The following is a 20,519-nucleotide window of genomic DNA, read 5'->3' as shown; positions in this document are numbered from 1 at the left end:
CCATCTCTTGTAAGTGATACTTGTTTTATTTGTAAACCTGGTTTCTTTCAGAACCGGGCTTGTGTGTGGTCAATTCTAGTTAGTTCCTTCCTTTCCTTCCTCTCCTCCCTAAATGATTCTGAATGTGAGTGACACCTGGCAGAAGAGCATCGGTGACAATTCAGTAAAAATGAAAATCTGCGTTTGGCCACAGGAGAGAAAACAGATTAACATACCCTGAGCTCTACTTTGAGAAGAAGGCAGGGAAAGCTCAGCTCACAGTTTTGTTGCTGACCAACATGTATACGTTGCTATGCTTGGCCCAACTAGCCAGAGTTGTGTGAGGGGCTTGGGAATGGGTCTCTGAAGGGAAGAAAGGCTTGGGAGTATTGAAACAGGGTCATAAAAGCTGCTGGAGATGTGTAAGGCTCTGCTCATGCTTAAGTAAGCACACATATACAAGTACATGCATGTGTGAAAGAGGCAAAGAAGCGAGTGCTGTGGAGGCCTGGAGACATGAAGAGGTGGAGGTGGGGTTGTAAGGAGGAATTGAGTTTATTGCAGGGGATGTTTGAGCAGAAGTTCATACAGCTGCCAGTGTTCATAAATGGCTTGCATTTGTTGTGGATCTCAGTTTCTGAACCTCTTCCCAGTATGTAAAATTGAGTAGGTGGATTAAAATGTGATGTCACCATGTACTAATGTGGACATAGAAGTGGAGAGTTAGGAACACTTGTTTCAGTCAAAGTAAAGGCGTGGCAGGGGAAGCATTATTACCAGCTCTCTGGTAGTAATACAAGGTCTGCACAGTTGAGAAGCTGTGTGCAAGGATGTATAGCCAATGTACAGTGTCCATGTACTTTAGTTTCCCAGGGTAGTTCTGTGTACTGGACTGCTGATACGGGCACAAGTGAAATGTCACTGGTTGCAGTGTAGGTCAGGTGGAGTCTTTAGCATTTCTGTGTCTGTATGTTTGGCAGAATGTCATAGTTCTCAAAAAAGCCACAGTTACCAAACGGATAAATTGTCTCATCTCTGCTACTGTGACAGTAATGTGTTTTTCTCTTAGGATCCTACTTTCAAACCATGCCAGATGAAGACCCATTTTGTACTGCCCTTCCCAGTGAACTATATTGGGGAATGCATTCGAACAGTTCCCTACACAGCTGCAGACTATGCAAGGTGGGTAGCAGAACCAGCAGGGAGCTTCTGCGTAGGGGTTAGGTGGAGCACAGAAAATGGAATGTCAATAGAATGTGCCTTGCAGTGCGTTTGCCACAAAATCTTTACAGAGCAACTTCTGCATGGCTAGGTCTAGAAACGCCCTGTTTTAGTAAATGATGAGATTAAGTAATGAGGGGCAGCTGTCCCTTAACTTCCAAATAAACAGTCCTGCCTACTTGGATGTGTCTGAGTTGACAATCCTTTCGCATGTTACAAAGGTTAGGAGGCTGCTTTCCTATTTCATCACAGTGAAATCAGTGAAAGTAGTCAAGGAATGTTCCAAAGCAGTGCCACTTAAAATGGTGTTGTATTATTTAGCTATTACTACATTTTGAGTATTGTTACTGTTGTAGATCACAAGCAGCAATGCACTGCAAATAGGGATCTTTGTGAACTTTAGAGGAAGTTCAGAGTATTCCTGTTGACCAATTCATGTAACATCTTTACTGTTGATATTTCTCTGATTCCAGCCTTCGAATTCTTGCACGGTTGATGACAGCTAAATTCCTACATCGAGAAATCAGAGAGAAAGGAGGGGCTTATGGTGGAGGTGCTAAACTTAGCCACAACGGTGTATTCACTTTCTACTCCTACAGGTAACAGCGGGTTAGTTCCTTCCTGTTCCTGTCTGTGGGGACCACTGAATGCACCTGTGTGTGTCGTATTTTTGATTAGTTTTAGCTCTCTTTCAAGATGAAGTGATATCAAAAGAATGAAATGACAAGAAAGTGGTTCAGTGCTGATGATGTTAAGAGTAGTTGCTTAGGGCATATTATAAACACCTCTTTGCTTTCTCTGGTTTGTGTCTTTGGGAAAGCCTAACTTATTTCTGCTGGTAGCAACCATTGTATCTCTGTACTTAGATGTGTAATGTCTTAGTACCAGATTTATGTAAAACTGGCTTTCGCTTGTTTCTTACTGGGTTGAGGAGGCCCTAAAAAAGGGAATTCAAGACCTAAATTTGAGACCAGGAAGTAGAATGATGTTCCCTAAGGTCCTGAGTTTGAAAATGTGCAGCTTCCTTTGACTGGCTGGAATCATCAGAGATTCAGCAGAAGGCATTGCTGGTGATGTGCTAGAACTGCTTTCTCCTTTTCTTTTCCTCTTTTTTTTTTTTTTTTTTTGCCAGCCCAGAACAGTTACCTTGCATTGGTCTTAACAAAGCACTTTCGAATGAAATTTGAATCAGAGATCAGTTATAACCCCCACTAAAAATGTCATGTGGCTATAGTGTCCTGGCTTAATTTCCCTAGACCAAAGGCAGCCTAGCACAGTGCTTGGTGGAGTTTACTTGCTAAAATTTGGGCAGCCTTGCCTCTCTATGAAGTTTCAACATGGTAGGACTTGTCCTGGTTGGTATTTCAGTAGTTGTTAACCTGTTGCACCTGTTTTACAGAGAGCGAAAACAGGTGTAGCAGGAAAAGCAACTCTAGAGAAGATACGGCATATCATAAATATTACTGTTGTTGATACTAATGGCAGTTATGCTTACTAAGCTGTTGCAGCAAATTGATAATGCATTGTAAATGGTGCTGGTTTACAATCTTTTTTTTAATAGGAGTTCTCTGTACACTGTCTGGAACTACTTTTAGACAACTGAAATTGCTTCACTTGTGTTTTGTAAATTCAAAACATGCCTGGTTTATAACACTCTGTTCTTCTAAAAACCCAAAACAACACAACAAAAACCCCACAGAACCCAATCCTAAAACCTCCTCTTATACATAAAAAGGAAGTTTATAATTTGGTTTAATCCCTGTGTATATATGTTTGTGTGACGCATTGTGAAAGAAATGAGAACAAAGCAATTATTTTTTCGTTCTGTAAGGCTGAAGTAATTAATCTTACTGTTTTTGTTTTTATTCTAAGAGACCCAAATTCATTAGCCACCTTGAAAACATTTGAAAAAGCAGTCGAATGGGCCAAATCTGGAGATTTCACACAAGAAGATATCAACGAAGCTAAGCTAGCAGTATTTGCTGCTGTAGATGCACCAATAGCTCCTTCAGATAAAGGTATATTCTCACCAGGCTCCCAGTGCTGCCAATATTTATTTTTTTTTATTATTTACATTTAAAGGGAAGAAAATAGTTTGCTAAACTGTATCATTTGATAAAATTTGTACTTGGCAGATGCAAGACAAATGCAGTTCGAACAAAGCAGTCAATTCCTGTTGCCCCCTTTCAGAAATTCCACAAGCATTCAGTCTGTGTGCTGAAGTTTTTGTGTTCCTACTGCTCCTTGGTGTCAGGTGAATACAGCCAGGAGATGGAGGTAGATTAAACAAACAAGTTTAGGCTTGGGAAGGGCATGAAATGCAGGAAAATAAAAAGAAATACTGGTTTTCTGATTCAAAAAAAGCCGAAGGATTATTTTCTGACAAAAGTATGCATATTGACTATGAATGTTACTAACCTTTTGTGCATACTTATTTGAAGATGTTAAAGCATAAGTCTGCTGCAGTGGAGGGTGCTATCTTTACATTTACAACATTACTTATGATGGCTTGGTAGTATTTTCAACATCTTTTCAGTTTGCTCACATGTTGCTTTGCTTTCCTGGCTTTTCCCTTCCTCCCCCATTCTCAGCTTAACTTGCCGAGTTAGAATATATTTCTTCCCTGTATATAAGGGAATTATAAGGTTAAAATTAGCACTATTTTGATATGTACTTGTATCAGCACTATTAAACAGGAACACAAAATGAAGCTGACTTTCAGCTGACAGAACTTGGTTTTGGTCTGGGCAATTAAAAAAGTAATCAATTTTAGGTGCATACGAGTGAAATGGCTGCATATTGAATGTTGTGTTTGTGGAAGTCGATTTACGTTCTTTGATACTTTTACCTGTATTTTAGCGGAGCTATGGCAGGCTGAGAGAAATGCTGATAGAAGAACATTGTTCAGTAGGCCTGGAAGGTGTTGCAGAGGGGAGCACCTGTCCCTTTGTGCTGCTGTTACTTTGATCATTGGGGCCTGCGTAAGGACTTCAACAACCGTATCCAGCTGGGAAGCCAGCCCTGCTTTGGGCAGGGGGTTGGACTAGTTGACAAATGTCCTCCCAAGCCCTGTTTTATTCCCTGTGACTATTTGCATGACAAAATGTTTTTCTATTATTATTTTTATTGGATTTGGATTATTATTTCTTTAAACAGGGAACAAACCTTTGCATTGCACATATATTACAACTGATGGCAAATGTGAAGAGTTTGTTGTTCTCTTTTTATTCTCAGAATAAAAATAGAAGCTTCACGAAATGCAGCTTGGGTAAAATGTTCTGAGAAAGTTCTGAGAGTCTTAGAATGAATCGTGTTTAGGTTTTCTGGATTTTGACAAAATCACTTACCAGAATAGAATATGATATTTTTTTTTCTTCTCTTCCCTAAATAGTAAACTCTTCCTACCTCAGAAAATCAGTTTGTCCAGTTCTGACCTTTGATATTTGATTTACAGTTAGATACTGTCTCAGAACAATGGTCTAACAGTAGTGTCTGTTCTTCCCTCCCAGCACATGTACCTTCTTAGTTTGCACTCATTCATGCACTTAACCGTAGCTGAGATTCCAGTGCAGTGATCTGTGGGTTTTGGTGTTTTTTTTCTAGGAATGGATAATTTCTTACATGGGATTTCAGATGAAATGAAGCAGTTGCACAGAGAACAACTTTTTGCTGTGAACAATGATAACCTAGTTGAGGTGTCAAACAAGTAAGTCTGTGCTCAATTTAGGAAAATGTTTACTTGAAAAACAGGACAAAAACCTAACTTGAAGAAAACAGGTTTGTGAGGTTGTCATGATAAAGTTCTGGGATTTCTTTCCTTGGTGTTTTGTAACCTAGAAAGAGAGACGTTATGTCCTGCTTACTGACTTTTAGCAGATGTAACTCCTCCTGCATTCTGAATTTGGGGGAGTTGTTTTATTTTTGAAGGATCCAGACACTGTCTGGAGAGCAAGTACACTCAGTCATCCAGCTCGTGGCTGTATGAGCTGGTTCTAGACTCGTAACATTTTGTGCTTTCTTAACTTCTGAACTGCACTTCGGATGTAAGAATTCACTACTGAAGAATGCATGGTGAAAGAGACGGGCTGGTTAGGGCTGCACCTTAGGAGACTGCTATACTGTGATGAAAACCCACTGCAGATCCTAAGGATGCTTTTAAATGCAGACAAGAGATACATGTCAGACAGCACTTTGTCCTGAGATGAGAGTATTTTTGTTTAGCTGAATGCAGCAGCTTCTCATTTTTTTTTTTTTTTCTTGCAGGTATCTTGCTGTTGGGAAGAGCACTCGTGGCCAAGCTATACTTGGCCCAGAAAACGCAGATATTGCCAGAGATCCCTCATGGGTCAAACGATGAATTGCTGCTGAACATTGAGCTAGTACAAAACATGCCAATCTGTGTCACTATATAATAAGGTATATTTAGTAACTTTTAAGTTGGACCATAGCACTGTTAAATGTTCATTGCTGCTTTTAAGTGTCCAACATACAAGCTAAGCTGTCCTTGAAATAACTATGTGAAAAATTTTCTAACCATACAGTATTTGAGAACAAGAATTACATGCTCTGTATGGCAAAGACAGACCTTAGTATTTTCTGAAGACTCACTCCTCCAACCATATATGAATCCCATATAAATTAAATATTTTTGTATATGTAAAACTCTATAGTTGTAAATGGTGTTTGTTTGAAATAATGTCTGCTCTTGGATATATAAAGAACAATGTCTCTCATAGTGCCAGATTCCATTCTTTGGTGTGGTAATTTCAGCTTCCTTTGCATAAGCCACCTCCAGTTAGAGGAGCTTTGTGACCATACGTTCTACCTTGCACTGAGCCAAGTTTGTAGTGAGTTGCAGCGTAGCGGACAAATCTGAGTCAGCATACAGTGCATGCTCAGTTCTACTTATTTTGCCAATTTGGGCAACATTCAGTTGTGTTTTGATATGACATGGTTTAGTATTTAACTTCTTGTCAAGGTCTAGTTAACATATAAGGTGGCATGAGGAAATGATCTTGGCCCTGTTTGTCAGCCTAATTTCAAAAATCTGTTTTACCCTTCTTCATCACAATGGGGTTTTTGTCCTGAAGAAGCAGAGAAAGGAAGCATGAAGTAAGGACCAGCTTACACTAGTGTAATCATCCCTGTATAAGGAGAAAGGATGCAGAGTTCTAGCCTAATCCTTAATCAGCAACACAGCCCGCTTGCCCTGCTGGGACTACTGCCTGCATGGTTGGGAAAAGGGCAACTGCTTCTTTCCTTCGCTGGAGGGTACAGAGAATCCTGCATGAAGCACCATTCCCCGCATTGTTTAAAAGCAGGCGCATACAACTCATGATGTTTGCAACAGTATTTTATTTCACTTCAGATACATTTAAGCACATCCTGTAACTCAACACAGAGCTAGGCATCTACACTTATTTTCTGAGGTGTAAGTACTCTGAAACAAAGTGCAGTAGTTACAGAGTGCATAGAACGGTGTTGCACTTAACTGTTAAGGGGTAGTATCAATAAATGGTGCTTATCCATTAGATGCTAGGGTTTGTTTCAAACATAACACAAATATAGGACAAAATCTGTGTGACATCTGAATGTCTTGTTTCACGTAAAGTGCTGGTACAATAATTTAAATGTTACAAAACAAAGCTGTAACAATTCTAAAGCATTGTTACTCACAATGTGCATCTATTACAATAATCTAAAAGTGATGTGTTTAGATGGCTCCAGTTTCTGCTTCCTTTGGGCTGTGCATAGCAACATGCTCCAGCTGGCCTGAATCTGAAACATCGTAACTAGTCTTGTACTTGGCCAGGATTTTCATCAGGGGTCGCAGCTTCAGCCACCATTGCTCCTTGGGAATCCTGTGTCTGGAGGGGGGAAGAAAAAAAAGAAAAAAAAAAAAAAAAAGATGAGGATTTACTTAGCTGCTTAGACAAATGCATTTGACAATAGTAACAGTCATGGCCTTCCTAAGATCACACAGATCCTGACATTTATGGTGGGATGTAAATACTGACCCAAAATAGAAATGAGGACAGAATACTGAAGGAATGAACAGATTTCACTGGAAGATGTACCTTACAAGTAAGCATAATACTAGATTTAGCACAAAAATGCTGTCCTGCTAAACTGTGCCAGAAGTAATGTAATTCTAAGTGTTACAGCAAAGACTGCTACGAGAGATTTAGGAGAACAGTGGACTTCCAAGAATTCCTAACAAGAGACTTCCAAGTACAAGGAGGAGGAAGACAAAGCTGTTAGAAAAGAGAATGACTGAAATGAATCACTGGCTAAATGCAGGCCAAAGGCAGAAGTGGAGTAAAAACGGTTGGAAAGCGCTGTGCGTCAGCACTGTGGAGGTTGGTGGTTTGATGTGGTGAAAGGAAGCCTGTGTCCAAATGCTTAAAAGTAAGCAGCATGTACGTACACAAAGTCTGTTTCAGTCTTGAGCTCAGCCACTGGTTGGAAAACAAGGTTGCGTCTACGCATTCCCAGCAAACAGACAGAGTCATCAGTATTGGCAAATACTTTCCCTAAAAGGAATGAAATAATTCAGGATCTTTCTTACTCACACTTTTAAGGGCAAATACCATTTGTCTGTAATTAAACTGAATAGGAAGCTTATAGCAGCTTAATTCCAGTTACTGAATATTTAATGTAATGATCAAACATCAATTAGTACTTTAATAGGGTTAGGAGATCTTCACTTTTTTAGTTCAGCTTTGGTGATTAGCGATGAAAATACAGTGCAATTAGGCAACAATAAGACTGAATTTTAACATCCAGTTTTAAATTAGATTTTAGTAAATAATCCTTTACAAAAATTCCCAAAGAAGACATATTACCTTCTTCTGTCTCCCATGTAGCCACCATGAAACAAAAAGGAAGAACAGATGTAACTATATAACCATCAATTCCTTCATACATGAAACACTGCAATCACACTGACAGATAAAAAAACAGCTATCTGAATTACTGACTTCATCTGAGGGGAAATTGTACAGCAGGAAGCACAGCAAGGCACTACTGAACAATAAAATCATACTGGAGAGGGACAGAAGTATATGTTGACTAACAAACTAAGATACGTTCATATGTTTGCATAGTACAGCAGTCCTACGTACTGATAGTTAATCAGAGACAGGGACAAGAGAGAGCACCAAATACTTCTGCACCTTTTCGGTAGGTTTCTTTCAGTTTTTTGGAGATCCACTGCATAGCTTTTGCAGAAATTTTTGTCCCGAAGTTCCTATCAAATGGTGAAGGTGCACCGCCCTGTGTGAAAATTTAAGCATGGGTTAGTTTAGTTACTGAATGAGTATTTTTGCCTTATTGTATCAGTCACCTCTGTTAACGGCCTGCTCTACCTCTTACGTAAACAAACCAAAAACCCCACCACACAAATCAAGCTAAAACACTGAAGATTTGTGTTGAGCACCTGCAGAACTCATGGATTCACTAACACTTTTTGCACACATAAATGGAGGGCACTGTTCTCCCTTTCTTCCACTTGCCCTTGGTGCTGATCACCGAGCGCTGCCCAGGTATCTCACCGCCACAGGGCAACCTGGCTTCAGCATAATATAAACCAGGGAACGGTTGGAAGGAGGGGTGTCAGAGGGAGCCTAAGAAATCCAAGTGCTGACTCTGTAATCTAAGACCTCTGGGAAGCACAGCTCCCTAGGGCAGCTAGAACAAGAAAGGCCATAATGCCGTGTATGTAATACTAGGGAGAAAAAAAACCAAACTGCATTAGGACTTCCTAGACTAGTAATTGCATTTTTTAATTTATTTATTTCCCCTCCTCCTCTGGCTTTCATCCCAAGTATTACAGCAGCCTTTCTACAGCTCTGGGAACCAAGGTGTTGTTTTGGGTTTTTTTTAACCCCTCTGTATTATATAAAGTCTGACTTTTTCATCCATTTTCAATGGAGCAGATGGGACTGAAATTATATGTGAAGTAGCTCCAAAATAGTTCCAAACAGGCTGTTTGACTAATGGTGGCCTTGACCTTCAAAGTAAACTTTCCTAAATATTACACAGAAAGTGCTAACCTCAGCACTGAACACTCTGGAACCGTGTGAGTAATGGGAATACATATATAGCTTGTAATGATTTAAAAGGAGAGATAGTTACTTCACTACTAGTACTTGAGAAATTTGGCTCTGCATTTATTTTTTACTCTACTTCAGTCTCGGTGATTAGAGTAGCCAAGCTAGAAATTCACTGTTTGCCTGCTAACAAGCAGTACAGTGAGACAGAGATGCAAGGTGCAAAGACCACAAGGAGTGGCTCACTACTGTCTCTTCTACAAGACCAATCCCTCTGCATATATTTTTTTTAATGATACCTAATATCTTCCAGGGTTCAGAAGCCAGGCACGTTACAGATGGGCAGATAAGGGTGTTCTAAGGGTGTATTACAATAATTACAAGATACATTTAAAAAAAAAAAATTGTTCATTAATACAGACAGGAGAGGAAATTTAAATTCATTAAGAATCCAATGCTTTTTTTCTAGATTTTTAAGTAGGAACTACAATAAAAATACAGTGTTAACAAAAACTTCCAAGTTACCTACAAACAAAAATGCACATTTTTTTTCTTTAATCCTGAGTCACACTTGATTGAAATGTTTGAATAGTATATGCTCTTTGTCCGTACAAAGTTAAGCTTGTCTGTAATTTTAAGGTCAGTTTTACCTGTTGCATGTGGCCCAGTACATTCTTTCGACAGTCAAACACTCCCTTTCCTTCTTCAGAATATAGCTGATAAATGAAGTCAGTTGTGTAATTCTCATTGCAGTTCTCGTTTCTGTAACAATTAAGGCCAGATAGAGTTAGCAAGTTTACTATTAAGTAGTAGATATCTTTACAGCTATTGAATGACAAATATTTTTCCCAGTTTCTTGATACCAGTATTTATGGCTTGGATATTTTCATCTAATCATGTATGTTTACTTCCATGTAATGTGCTCATGATTTTAAAGTCTGCATTACTTCTACTACACTAACATCACTGGCAGGTCACTTGGAATCCATTGCTGAATAAGGTAGTGAAAAGTTAATTATGCAGAGGAAAAACTGCATTAAAACAAAAACCCACTGACATCCAACGTCATAATTTTGCCATTTATAAAAACATGGATAATGAATAGTACCTTAACCTGTTCCTCACCAATACTGTAAATGTAGGGTATTTTTTCACCCCAGTTACGTAACTAGTAGAACCTGAACAAATACAATGGCATCCTCATACGACTTATTGTGGTATTCATTTTTCAGCCCTTCCCTATTTGGCAGACTGAAAATAAATGCTCAAGAAAAGCTACCACCCGATTCAGGCTGCCTAATAAAGTAAAATTTTAAAACATGCTAATCAACATATTTTAACTGGTTTGATTTTTGAAAGACACTTATCTCCTGAAATCTAAGTAGAATTTTTATAGTAAAGCCATACTATATGTGCACACAAGTATGCTAGTTTTCACACTATCTTTAGTACAAAAGAATCTACAAAAACAAAGCTGACAAGAAAACAGGCTGAAAACAGGATAAAATATTTTTTTTAGATTATAGAGCAAATGTATTTACATAGAAAGAAGGAAGTTTTGGAACTGAGCTCCCAGAATCGATTTCTGGAGCAACATCTTCACTACACAATAAAATTTACTAAAGGAATATAGACTTGGGAGTGTCTTTGCAAGCGGCCAAGCAGCCTACCTGGCTTGAAGTGCTCAGCATCACTGATGCCATCTATCAAAACTACTTTTGCTTACCTCAGCACCAGACCACGCTGGATACTGGTTTTCATTTTTTCAGTCAAATGTTCCACGTTAGCCTAGAAACAACAAAAGTCTTTTTAATGAGCCATAGAGAACTCTAGAACAACTTTAATGAGCCTATGTATCCTGTGAATTTCTGTAAAGTATTCCCCACCATAAAGTACTATGTACAAAATCAAATAATTAACAGGTTTTTGGAGATCCAGGATAATATACCATGTATAGCTATTCATCTTGGGCTAAAACTAACTTCTTCCTCTACATCACAAATAACTGATTTTAATAGCAACACAAAGTCGTTTTTTGTATGCTGTACTGATACAGCACCAAGTTGGAGATCTTCAATATACATAAAAATATAGAAAGTGCCACAAAAGATCATAGCTTGTCCTTACTCCCAGTCCTTGCAACAGTCTGTTATAGTTACAGCGATGTACTGCTGTGCTGGTACTCCCGTGTATGAAGCGAAGAGTACATGCCACTGAGAAACGAGTGGGGAGGAATTATGATTCACTTCACATCCCTCTCCTTTCAAGAAATTTCAATCTTTTTAGCTTTGTATTTGTCCATGACCATAGCTAGGACCAGCTACCTCGGAAGTGTAAAATCCTCATAGTAGACAAGTTCCATATCAGCTTACACCCTAATCTCTAATCCTTAAAGCCAGAGGTCTTTGTTTTAGGAACACCTCCAAACATGCTCTGAATAGCTGCGGTATCGAAGTCAGTATCTAACGCACCTTACGTACTGTTTGGTTCCTGACCTGGAACAGCCTTCTCACACAATGAGCTGAGGCAATATCATAATGGAAAAAGGTGGGTTTTTTTCCTTACTTGTTTTTTTTCTTTCAAAACTGCCCAGGTCTGTTCATTTACATGTAATTTAAATTTGAATCAAGACTACAAATTACACAATCCATCTCGTAGTGTTTAATGGCTAATACAATAATTTTGTCATTTAACTGAACCTGGTGCCAAGAATAACTGGGTATATATTCCTTTATATAACATGGCATAAGATCCGGCGTCATTATATCAAAGTGCTACAGACTTTTAAATACAATCTAAACTTTTTTTGTTGTTACATGAGCCGTTTACTTCAAATATACACATTATGAGATAGAGATATATATATATATATATACACACACAACTATTTTAGGATCTACTGAAAAATAAGGAAAACATTTCTAATGGTGCATACCTGGAGCTCTCGAATATCAAACTGTTCTTCAAAGATATAAGCAGCATCAGCTCCTGCTGCAAGGGCCCCCATATTAGCCAGATAACCACAATAACCACCCATGGTCTCAATGATGAAAACACGACGCTTGGTACCACTGGCTGATTGTTTGATGCGATCACATGTCTAATCAAAGACAAGACATTGTAAGTTTAAATTAAATAAACCCATAACAATTCAGTTTTGTTTTATGTCACGCAACTTTACATCACTCTCTTGTAAAAGAATTTATAAAAAATAAATCTTTAAAAACTGCAAAATAGAATAACCCATTTAACTACAATAATTACCAAATAAAGTAATTCTTATAAATCATATACTGAACACCAGAGTCAAATTGAAATGTTTTGCTATTATCAACGCTTATTTATTTGCTTCCTGCAAACAGAAAAACAAGAATTAATTTTGATTTATGCATGGAATTAAAAGTAGTGATAGTTTTCTAACAAAGACAGAAATTGATATAATGGAGCTTTTTAACCAATTCTGGCATGAATAAGTTTCTCTTCTTTGCTTTAACTCAATTTGTTACTGAAGAGTTTGTTTCTTCTTAGTACTGATCTTAAAATTCACTGCATTCCCAACCATACTTAACAGTTACAATTTCTGAAACTTAAGCATGTATAGCCCCTATTGTTTACTTTCCAACAATGATATCCCCGTAAATATTATTCTTTCAAGCCCTACTGGTGCATTTTTCAATGATTTTTGGGTTTTAGTAATAATAACTTAATTGTATTTATACTTACTTTATTTATTAATAATTTGTTTGATTAATTACAATTAAGTACATAGGTCTTAATGATTTTCTGAATGAGTAACTGCAGATGCTGTAATATTTAAGGTATTTCTGTTTCACAGATATTTACAACCAAACCTTCATTCAGCTAACTGAAAATAATACCTCAAGCTGAAATTAACACTGTGAGCAATATGGTCTTTAAAAATACACCTAACAGACCACAGAACAAATAATTAATTGATACATCAGAAAACTTAATAAAAACCTAGGACCTTTAACAAAAAAAGGTTTAATGCATTGAGGGACTAAAACCACTGTATGCATTTATTTAGGTCCAGCTAGCAAAAGACACGTTATTTCATTTATTGTATTTATATACTTGCATATGTGTATGTTGCATATACACACACCCCCATGATTCACATGAATTTATTCTGCATATAGACGAACACTGTTACCCTAAGCAGAAAGTATCTCTGTAACAAACTATGTCACAAAAGCCTTGCGTTGAACTTCCAGTTGTTTTTTCGAAATGGCTTTCTGTCTTTTACCTGTCTTGGATTTTACAATTCCTCAAGCACCTTACTTTCGCCTTCCAGATGTGGTTTCGTAAGAATTTTTGCACAATACTGGTTTCTGGCACAAAGTAAACAGTAACAAATTTATAAAAAAAGCCATTACTTGTATTAGTGGCAGGTGTAGCACTGAACCAATTTTAACTCATTTTAAAAATCTTGGCTTTAGACACTGAAGTAATAAATACGCATGCAAAGAACCCCTTCATTTTGAAAACCCCAAGCTTTCTAAAAGTGTTCTCCAACTGCTGCTAGTAGAGTGACATTTTCTGCCTTTTAAGAAGCTCCAGGTTCTAAGCAAGGATGTAAATCATTAGTTGCTTTTGGGACTACCCACTTTAGATTTATTTAGAAGGATTTCCATCCCTGACTATACAAGAGACATAGTAGAAACTTTCTACTATTCCTGCTTTCTCATAATGACTATGACAAAAATACCCTAATACAAAAACACCACAGGTGGATTTTAAAGAAACATTAATTCATATACTACTCCATAGGCTGAAAAGGCCAAAGCTCAAACACCTGATGCTTTCAGAAGCTTTAAACCTGGAGACATGGTAACTCTTTCTGGAGTACTCTTTGGAGCTGCATTGCTAGTTGAGCTTTCATGTGAACTGAGCCAGCTTCATGAAAAATCTGATACTCAAAACTTCACCAAATCAACGGTGTTCTACTGTTAGCATAAACTAAACATTCTAGCCATAATGAAATTCAATAAGTACAACCACCTTTATTTTTTTTATTGAGACCATTACTGAAAGCTGTACAAATTGCAATTAAAGATAATAATGAAAACAGTGAAGTAAGAAAAAGCCGCAATACAAGCAATTATTTTTTCCCCCCCATTATGTTTTCTTGCTTTCATTTTTACAGGTGCATCACAATTAGAAGTGCTATTAGTTATAATTAGCAGACTTACCTACTTCTATAGATGTCAGGTTAAGGGAGAAGCAGCTAATGGAATGCTAAAAGTACCTGTGTCCTGCCCATGAAAATAGTGCTACAATTTACCTACACTACATCTTAGGTCATCTTCACCCCAGGAATGCTGTATTGCATCTCCCAAAGACCAGGCCACAATATATTCTGACACAGCTCTTTCAATTATCTATATATAATTTTCACTCTATAGAAATAAATAATACTGTATCAGAGTGGGAAAAAAAAAGATGCAGTTCTCAAACCCTTGGATCTCTATTCTGATTTTCTTGGCCAATTACTTTATAAGTAGTTACCTGGATTGATAATGAGGGGGTTGATAAAATGCAGAGCTGTTCAGAGGTTTACTCATTTGTTTACATTAGACCTTGACTCAGGTCCCTTTGCTGTGGCTCCAGCAGCCTCAGTAGGATAGTGAAGAGTTCATAAAACAGTTGTACTCAATGGAAAAAGTTATGGCAGAATAAAACTAGAAAACTGATTGTTCTGATTGTAATGGAAAACTCATTCATAGTAAGTTCTGGCCTCAGACAGAAACAATGGCAGACTTAAGTGCTTATGCATGCATTTATATACACTTAATATGTGTTAAACCTAATACAGTCTATAGGATTATTCATGTGTTTAGTGTTAACCATGTACTTAAAATGCTCTACTGCACCAAGCTCAGTCATTAGTCCCTGCAATAAATGTGGCATTTATTTGCAACACATGCGCTTTCCTCTTTCACCCACCCAAGTAATGCTGAGGAGCTAAATAAGATAAAAAAACAAAATAAAAGGAAGCAAAATATTTTATTCTCAGTAAAAACAAATGCCCTAAGCACTAATGCACCAGCCTTGGATAACAGAACTAAGTCCCCAAAAGTTAAACATGTAACATTATTAATTTTTATAAGGTTAACCTTTAATGAGTTTTGGAAAACTTAACTATAAACCATAAAAAATAAGACGGTAACTGAAGTATTTTAGAAAACTCGACATTTCAAGTTTCTTTAGGTATCCTCATCTTAGGCATTTTACCAACTTTTAAAAGAGACGCGTTCTTACCTCCACAATAGCATTCAAGGCAGTGTCAGCACCAATGCTAAAGTCTGTGCCTGGTACATTGTTGCTAATAGTAGCAGGCAACACACAGATCGGTACACAAAACTCCTCAAAGCGGGAACGTGCCTCCTGTAGCTGCAGACTACTTTCATAGGCCTGAAGCAGTGGTACAAGTATGAGTGATACATTCCTTGCCTTTGGATTGCTTTGCTAGTGACTCCTTGCGTGTGATGGTAAATTTGGCTGTCCATCGGCTCCAAGTAAATACAATTTAAATACAATTGGTGAGATTTCCTGGAGGGGATATCCTGTACATACCACAACAGTGCACTGGGGTTGCATTGGCACAATGCTTTTTAAAGAAATGCAGAAGATTAGTGCATGTTAATACAGAGTGAACGTGAAGTGTGCACAGCAGAGAGGTCTGAAGCAGTTGGGCAGAAAAAGACAGCACAGACTGGAAACCGTTCCACAAGAAACCACTCAGAGAACAAAGTCTGATACATGTTATGGAGTTTAGAAAGTTAACTAGTAGAACACCTACAACTTGAAGGGAACGCTTAAAGAAGCGTGCTTTTTTAAAAACTATGTTATCCTATAAAGTCAAGACATACATCTATTTCCACCAAAAGTAAGGAAAAAGAAGTTTTGCCCATGCCTTCCAAGAGCCTATCAACATCACACATCTGCCTCTACGCACACACACTGGACATTGGCCGGAAAAATCCAGGAACATGTGCAATGGATGAGTTAATGAAGTTTGCAGGTACAGTTCAAGGATTCTTTGGAAAGCAGCTGTAGGTCCTTGGAAAGATTCCAAACACTACAAAATAAATCATCATTGAAAAGTATTAGGTGTTCTTAATGGACATCAAATGAATACTTAAAGGTTAAGATTTTGCTGCTCTTTTAAGTCAGTAAAAATATTTTTTAGTTACGTTTTCCAATTCTTTCTAATCTAAATTAATCAACATCTCTCATGATGTGTGGCAATTTTTCAAACTACCTATGTAATGACTCTCCACAAGAAAGCCTGATTACATAAAATGTTACATTTTTCTTAATCTTTCTCCCAGAAAGGACCGATGTTCACAAAAGTCTCATCTTTTCAATTTCTGAAACCAACTCAGAGAAGGAAACCATTGCAGATCAAAATTAGATAGCTATCAAGCTATTTCCACAAATATCTATACAGTGACCAATATAAATAATAATTTAGTAGAAAATAATGGGGAAAAATCCACCTGTGAGAGTTCTGCTCTCTAGGTTTTTGTTCTAGAGAGAGCAGATCCTGTTCAGTGAGAGGACAGGACATATGGCGATAGGTGCTAAGTGCAAACTGACTTTCTAAAGTCTATCTCTACTTATTTCATAAGTGCAACTTTAATTAAGCTCAGTGCTAGGATGCATTTCCAGTTTAAGTCTGAAACAGTCTAAAAGATTGCACTTTCAGACCTGTAGTTCTGAGAAGCAGAGCAACAAATGGATTTTTTGATTTTTTTTGAGTGGATGAGACTTCACTGAGAAAATGTCAGTACCTGACTAGCCACCTCAGCTCAGTCAGGCTGCTTTGAATTTTTACTCCTACTGAAAAATAAAGACATACAGTGAGTCACAGTGGTTTGGCAAAACCACACGGCTTCCTGGAGATCTGCAAAACATGAGTTTCTCTAAAAAAGTTTTACATTGAGACTTTTGGGAAATCAAGATGAAGGGAGATTTAGACCAAAAACTAGCATAACTGGTTAGTCTGCATTTATGGTACGTTAAGATGCAGTTAAGGTATGTTTTACTTGCATCAAATAAAATGGCAGTATTTAATGCAAGTGATTTCAGCAAACACATCCAAAGACTACCTTCACCAAGCATGAGCATTAGATATGCAACATCTTCACATCACTGCAGCAAAACATGAAAATGTTTTCAATAAAGGGTCACTTTACAATCACAAAGGGTAAGCAAGTGACTGGTCATTTTAGTAATTACTTTACCACTACTTTTTAAAAATAAGTACTACAGTAAGATCATAGAGGGATACTGTACTATGTTGATAATTTGGTTTAATCATTTCACATCTTTTTACTGTGTTTGTGTTATTAAAAAGGGTATTGCCATAACCAAGGATGCTTTATAAAAATACAGGCAGTCATGCAAAAATTGTGGTTTGTTGACTTTTTATGTTGATCAAAATGCAAATGCCCATTGAAAGGGATGGATTTACTGCCCTAGCTCCACATCCAGCTGTTGCTAGGACTTAAGTGGATGAAAATTTAATTGGTTAGCTGGCTCAACCAGGCTAACTTTCAGCTTCCTTGTTCAGATTAATGCAGAGCCACACATGCTAGTGCCAGCACTGGAAGGGTACATGAGTCTGTGTTTTTCAAGGGAAATGCATGGAGACCACATTAAGGCAACCTAATAGTAGATTTCTCCACTCAGTGGCAACACTGTTCTTTTTCTCACACAAATGACTGACCAACTGGTACCCCCTTTCCCTTTGTTGAAAGGAAAAGGCAGATTGTCAAAAGAAACATGCTGGCGAGTTTTAGCTTCTTCCTTTTTCAGGTTCTGTTTTTCTCCACCTCTAGCCAATACCTTTTTCTTTTCATTTCCCCATTTACTTCTACATCTCCTGAATCAAATGAATATTCTTCCATACCTTGTTCTGGTTTATTACACTTTCCATCAGTTTCCTCTAGCCCATCAGTAGGCTTTGTTTTCAAATTAAATTTTCTTCCTTTCCACCCTCCATGTTCTGTAGCTGAAAGAGTCTAACCTTCTATTAATTCTGCTTAATTACAGAGTAGGTTTCTGCTTTTTAATTCCACCTGCAAAATGTATTCCTAATGCCTCTTTTTGATTATTGTCAGTAATCCAACTTTCATTTTAAAAGAAACTTCTATCCTTCATGGTTACGTAGGAAAAAAACTAACATTTCTTTATTGTGACATACCAGAGGTCTGCTATCTGAACTAATACTCTATTCATTTCACTGGATTAACAACATGAAGTTGCGAATATTGGTATTTTCATTAAGCTAGTTATTTTACTGATGCTTCTTTCATAGAAAAGTCAAAGTTCATGTCCTTATCCTGCAATCCTAAACAATTTATTTTGTGTGTCTAGATATACAAGCCTTAAGCACACCCTTTTCAGGTACAGAAACATCCAGCTTTCCCCAGGTATTTTATATTGGAGTTTTCATTGACAATTTTTCACACTAATATTCTGAAAACAGAAATAAAAAATACAGCATATCATAAATTTAAAACACTATTCAAAAGACAAAAAAAATTCTACTATTCAACTGATTATAAGCTTATATTTTAAAACAAATATGGAAAAATTGGAACCTTTCGAGATGGTCACAGAATCTGCTGTAGAATCTAAATTCTAAATGTTAAGAAGCGTACCGTCCACTACCTAGGACTCAGGGAAAAGCAAAGTCTTGCTTAATCTCTTACTCAGAAGTTATGTACCTGTTAATCTTCTATTGTTTTTCTTTTTAAATGCAGCATCTTCACACATTTTATCTGCAAGTGTCTCAAGGTACCATTTACATGCCTTGACAAGTTTCTAACAACCTAACATGGACAAGTGTCTAGTAATGCCAAACACTAACAAGGCCTCATTACCCAGCAGAAGTGTACTTACCTTACTAAAAGTTATCAAGAACACAGAAGGAAGAACAGTACCACAGAAAAACTAAGCATAATGACATTTTGGTGTTCGTAAGAGGTACTAATCTGAGAGCACTGAAAGATATGATGCATTTATTGACCTAATAGTAGCAATAGGAATAAAAATGCTATAAACTAGATATAATGGACATTTATGTCCATCTGCTGCTTTCATTTACCACAGTTAATTGTATGACCTGCATTGAGCCCATCAGTCACATTTAATAGGGCCACCATCACTATTGAACCTGATCTGAACATGTGACATTGGAACGAAAGGATACATTCTTCATTATCAGTTTCAGTGACTTGTGCTCAAACAATCAAAGCCAAAAACTGACAAGATAGCAAGCAGAAATGTTTCCCCAACACAAAGTTTGCGCAATCCCAAAAGAAGAACAAACTTAAATTTTTCCATTGGATTGAAGCTATATCTTGCAAAGCCACTACATTTCCAATTTTATTTTACAGAAAAATCTAGACAAAATAAAATGCAAAACCAACATGGAACCTATTAGTAAAAAAAGCCATCGTTTAGAAGTTTTCAACTACTGTATTGAAAATATGGACATAATAATATTATCTAATGAAGGCAAATGGTATCTAGAAACCTACATATAAAGCAAAACAGCAACAAGGAGACAGAGACATTGACTGACTATTATATATCTCCTCTACACGAAATAACCTACAAAAAGAAGCCAGTTAGGTAAATAAAGCTTATGAAGAAAAGGAAAGAAGAAAAGTAGGTGTTATGCACAATCATTTTACTCACCTTAATTTGTGATCAATCGTTTTGGAAAGATATTTTTATTTACCAGAACTGGAAACAATCTCAACATTTATAACCTAAGTTGTCTATAAAGAGTACGTTCCAGATAAATTTTAGTTAGCTTAGTCTTGTTCAAGGCAATTTCCTTGAACTGTCCAAAACTGACATTTCCTAACTGAAGTGTTTATTTTGTTGGAGGTAAAAATATTTATTTTTGCACTGTAAAAGAACCAAACCAAATCAAAAACAAACAGGTGAAAGTTACGTTAGTGCTTTTGACATTGATAGCATTTGCAGAATACTTCAAATTGCTGGAAATAATATCATCATTTTAATCTTCAAATACATTTAAGTGGTACAATAACTGACAATTAATTTTCAAAAGCAACTTGAAATTTTTTTTCCACTTTACATGACTAGTACGCTCACTGTTTTTCACTTTTTAAATTGTACCTCAATATGTACAATCAGTGAAAAATTCTACATTCTGGCTCCAGCGTGGCTGGAGACAAAAACCAGAAAGTACAACTTGTAAAG

General features: G+C 37.1%; 2 protein-coding genes across 5 annotated transcripts in view; one reads left to right on the top strand and one right to left on the bottom strand.

The window, feature by feature from the left end:
• Nucleotides 1-5,935, top strand: part of PITRM1 (pitrilysin metallopeptidase 1) — a 28,734-nt gene extending 22,799 nt beyond the window's left edge. For both annotated transcript variants that reach the window (XM_080385108.1, XM_080385109.1), the window contains exons 23-27: nucleotides 1,049-1,161; nucleotides 1,674-1,799; nucleotides 3,073-3,218; nucleotides 4,804-4,906; nucleotides 5,464-5,935. In XM_080385108.1, coding sequence (XP_080241234.1) covers nucleotides 1,049-1,161; nucleotides 1,674-1,799; nucleotides 3,073-3,218; nucleotides 4,804-4,906; nucleotides 5,464-5,557 — 582 coding nt within the window. In that variant the 3' untranslated portion in view covers nucleotides 5,558-5,935. The remainder of the gene's footprint in view (nucleotides 1-1,048; nucleotides 1,162-1,673; nucleotides 1,800-3,072; nucleotides 3,219-4,803; nucleotides 4,907-5,463) is intronic.
• Nucleotides 5,936-6,535: 600 nt separating this feature from the next.
• PFKP (phosphofructokinase, platelet) overlaps nucleotides 6,536-20,519 on the bottom strand; it is a 46,759-nt gene continuing 32,775 nt past the window's right edge. For 2 of the 3 annotated variants that reach the window (XM_080385112.1, XM_080385110.1), the window contains 7 exons: nucleotides 15,534-15,686; nucleotides 12,187-12,351; nucleotides 10,978-11,039; nucleotides 9,902-10,013; nucleotides 8,376-8,475; nucleotides 7,628-7,733; nucleotides 6,536-7,067 (listed from right to left, as the gene is read on the bottom strand). In XM_080385112.1, coding sequence (XP_080241238.1) covers nucleotides 6,914-7,067; nucleotides 7,628-7,733; nucleotides 8,376-8,475; nucleotides 9,902-10,013; nucleotides 10,978-11,039; nucleotides 12,187-12,351; nucleotides 15,534-15,686 — 852 coding nt within the window. In that variant the 3' untranslated portion in view covers nucleotides 6,536-6,913. The remainder of the gene's footprint in view (nucleotides 7,068-7,627; nucleotides 7,734-8,375; nucleotides 8,476-9,901; nucleotides 10,014-10,977; nucleotides 11,040-12,186; nucleotides 12,352-15,533; nucleotides 15,687-20,519) is intronic. The other variant, XM_080385111.1, reaches the window with a different exon arrangement.

The sequence above is a fragment of the Falco punctatus genome, assembly GCF_963210335.1.
Source record: "Falco punctatus genome assembly, chromosome: 4".
In the NCBI taxonomy this organism is placed as follows: domain Eukaryota; kingdom Metazoa; phylum Chordata; class Aves; order Falconiformes; family Falconidae; genus Falco; species Falco punctatus.
The sequence above is the reverse complement of the archived record's forward strand: the minus strand, read 5'-3'. Positions and strand labels throughout refer to the sequence as shown.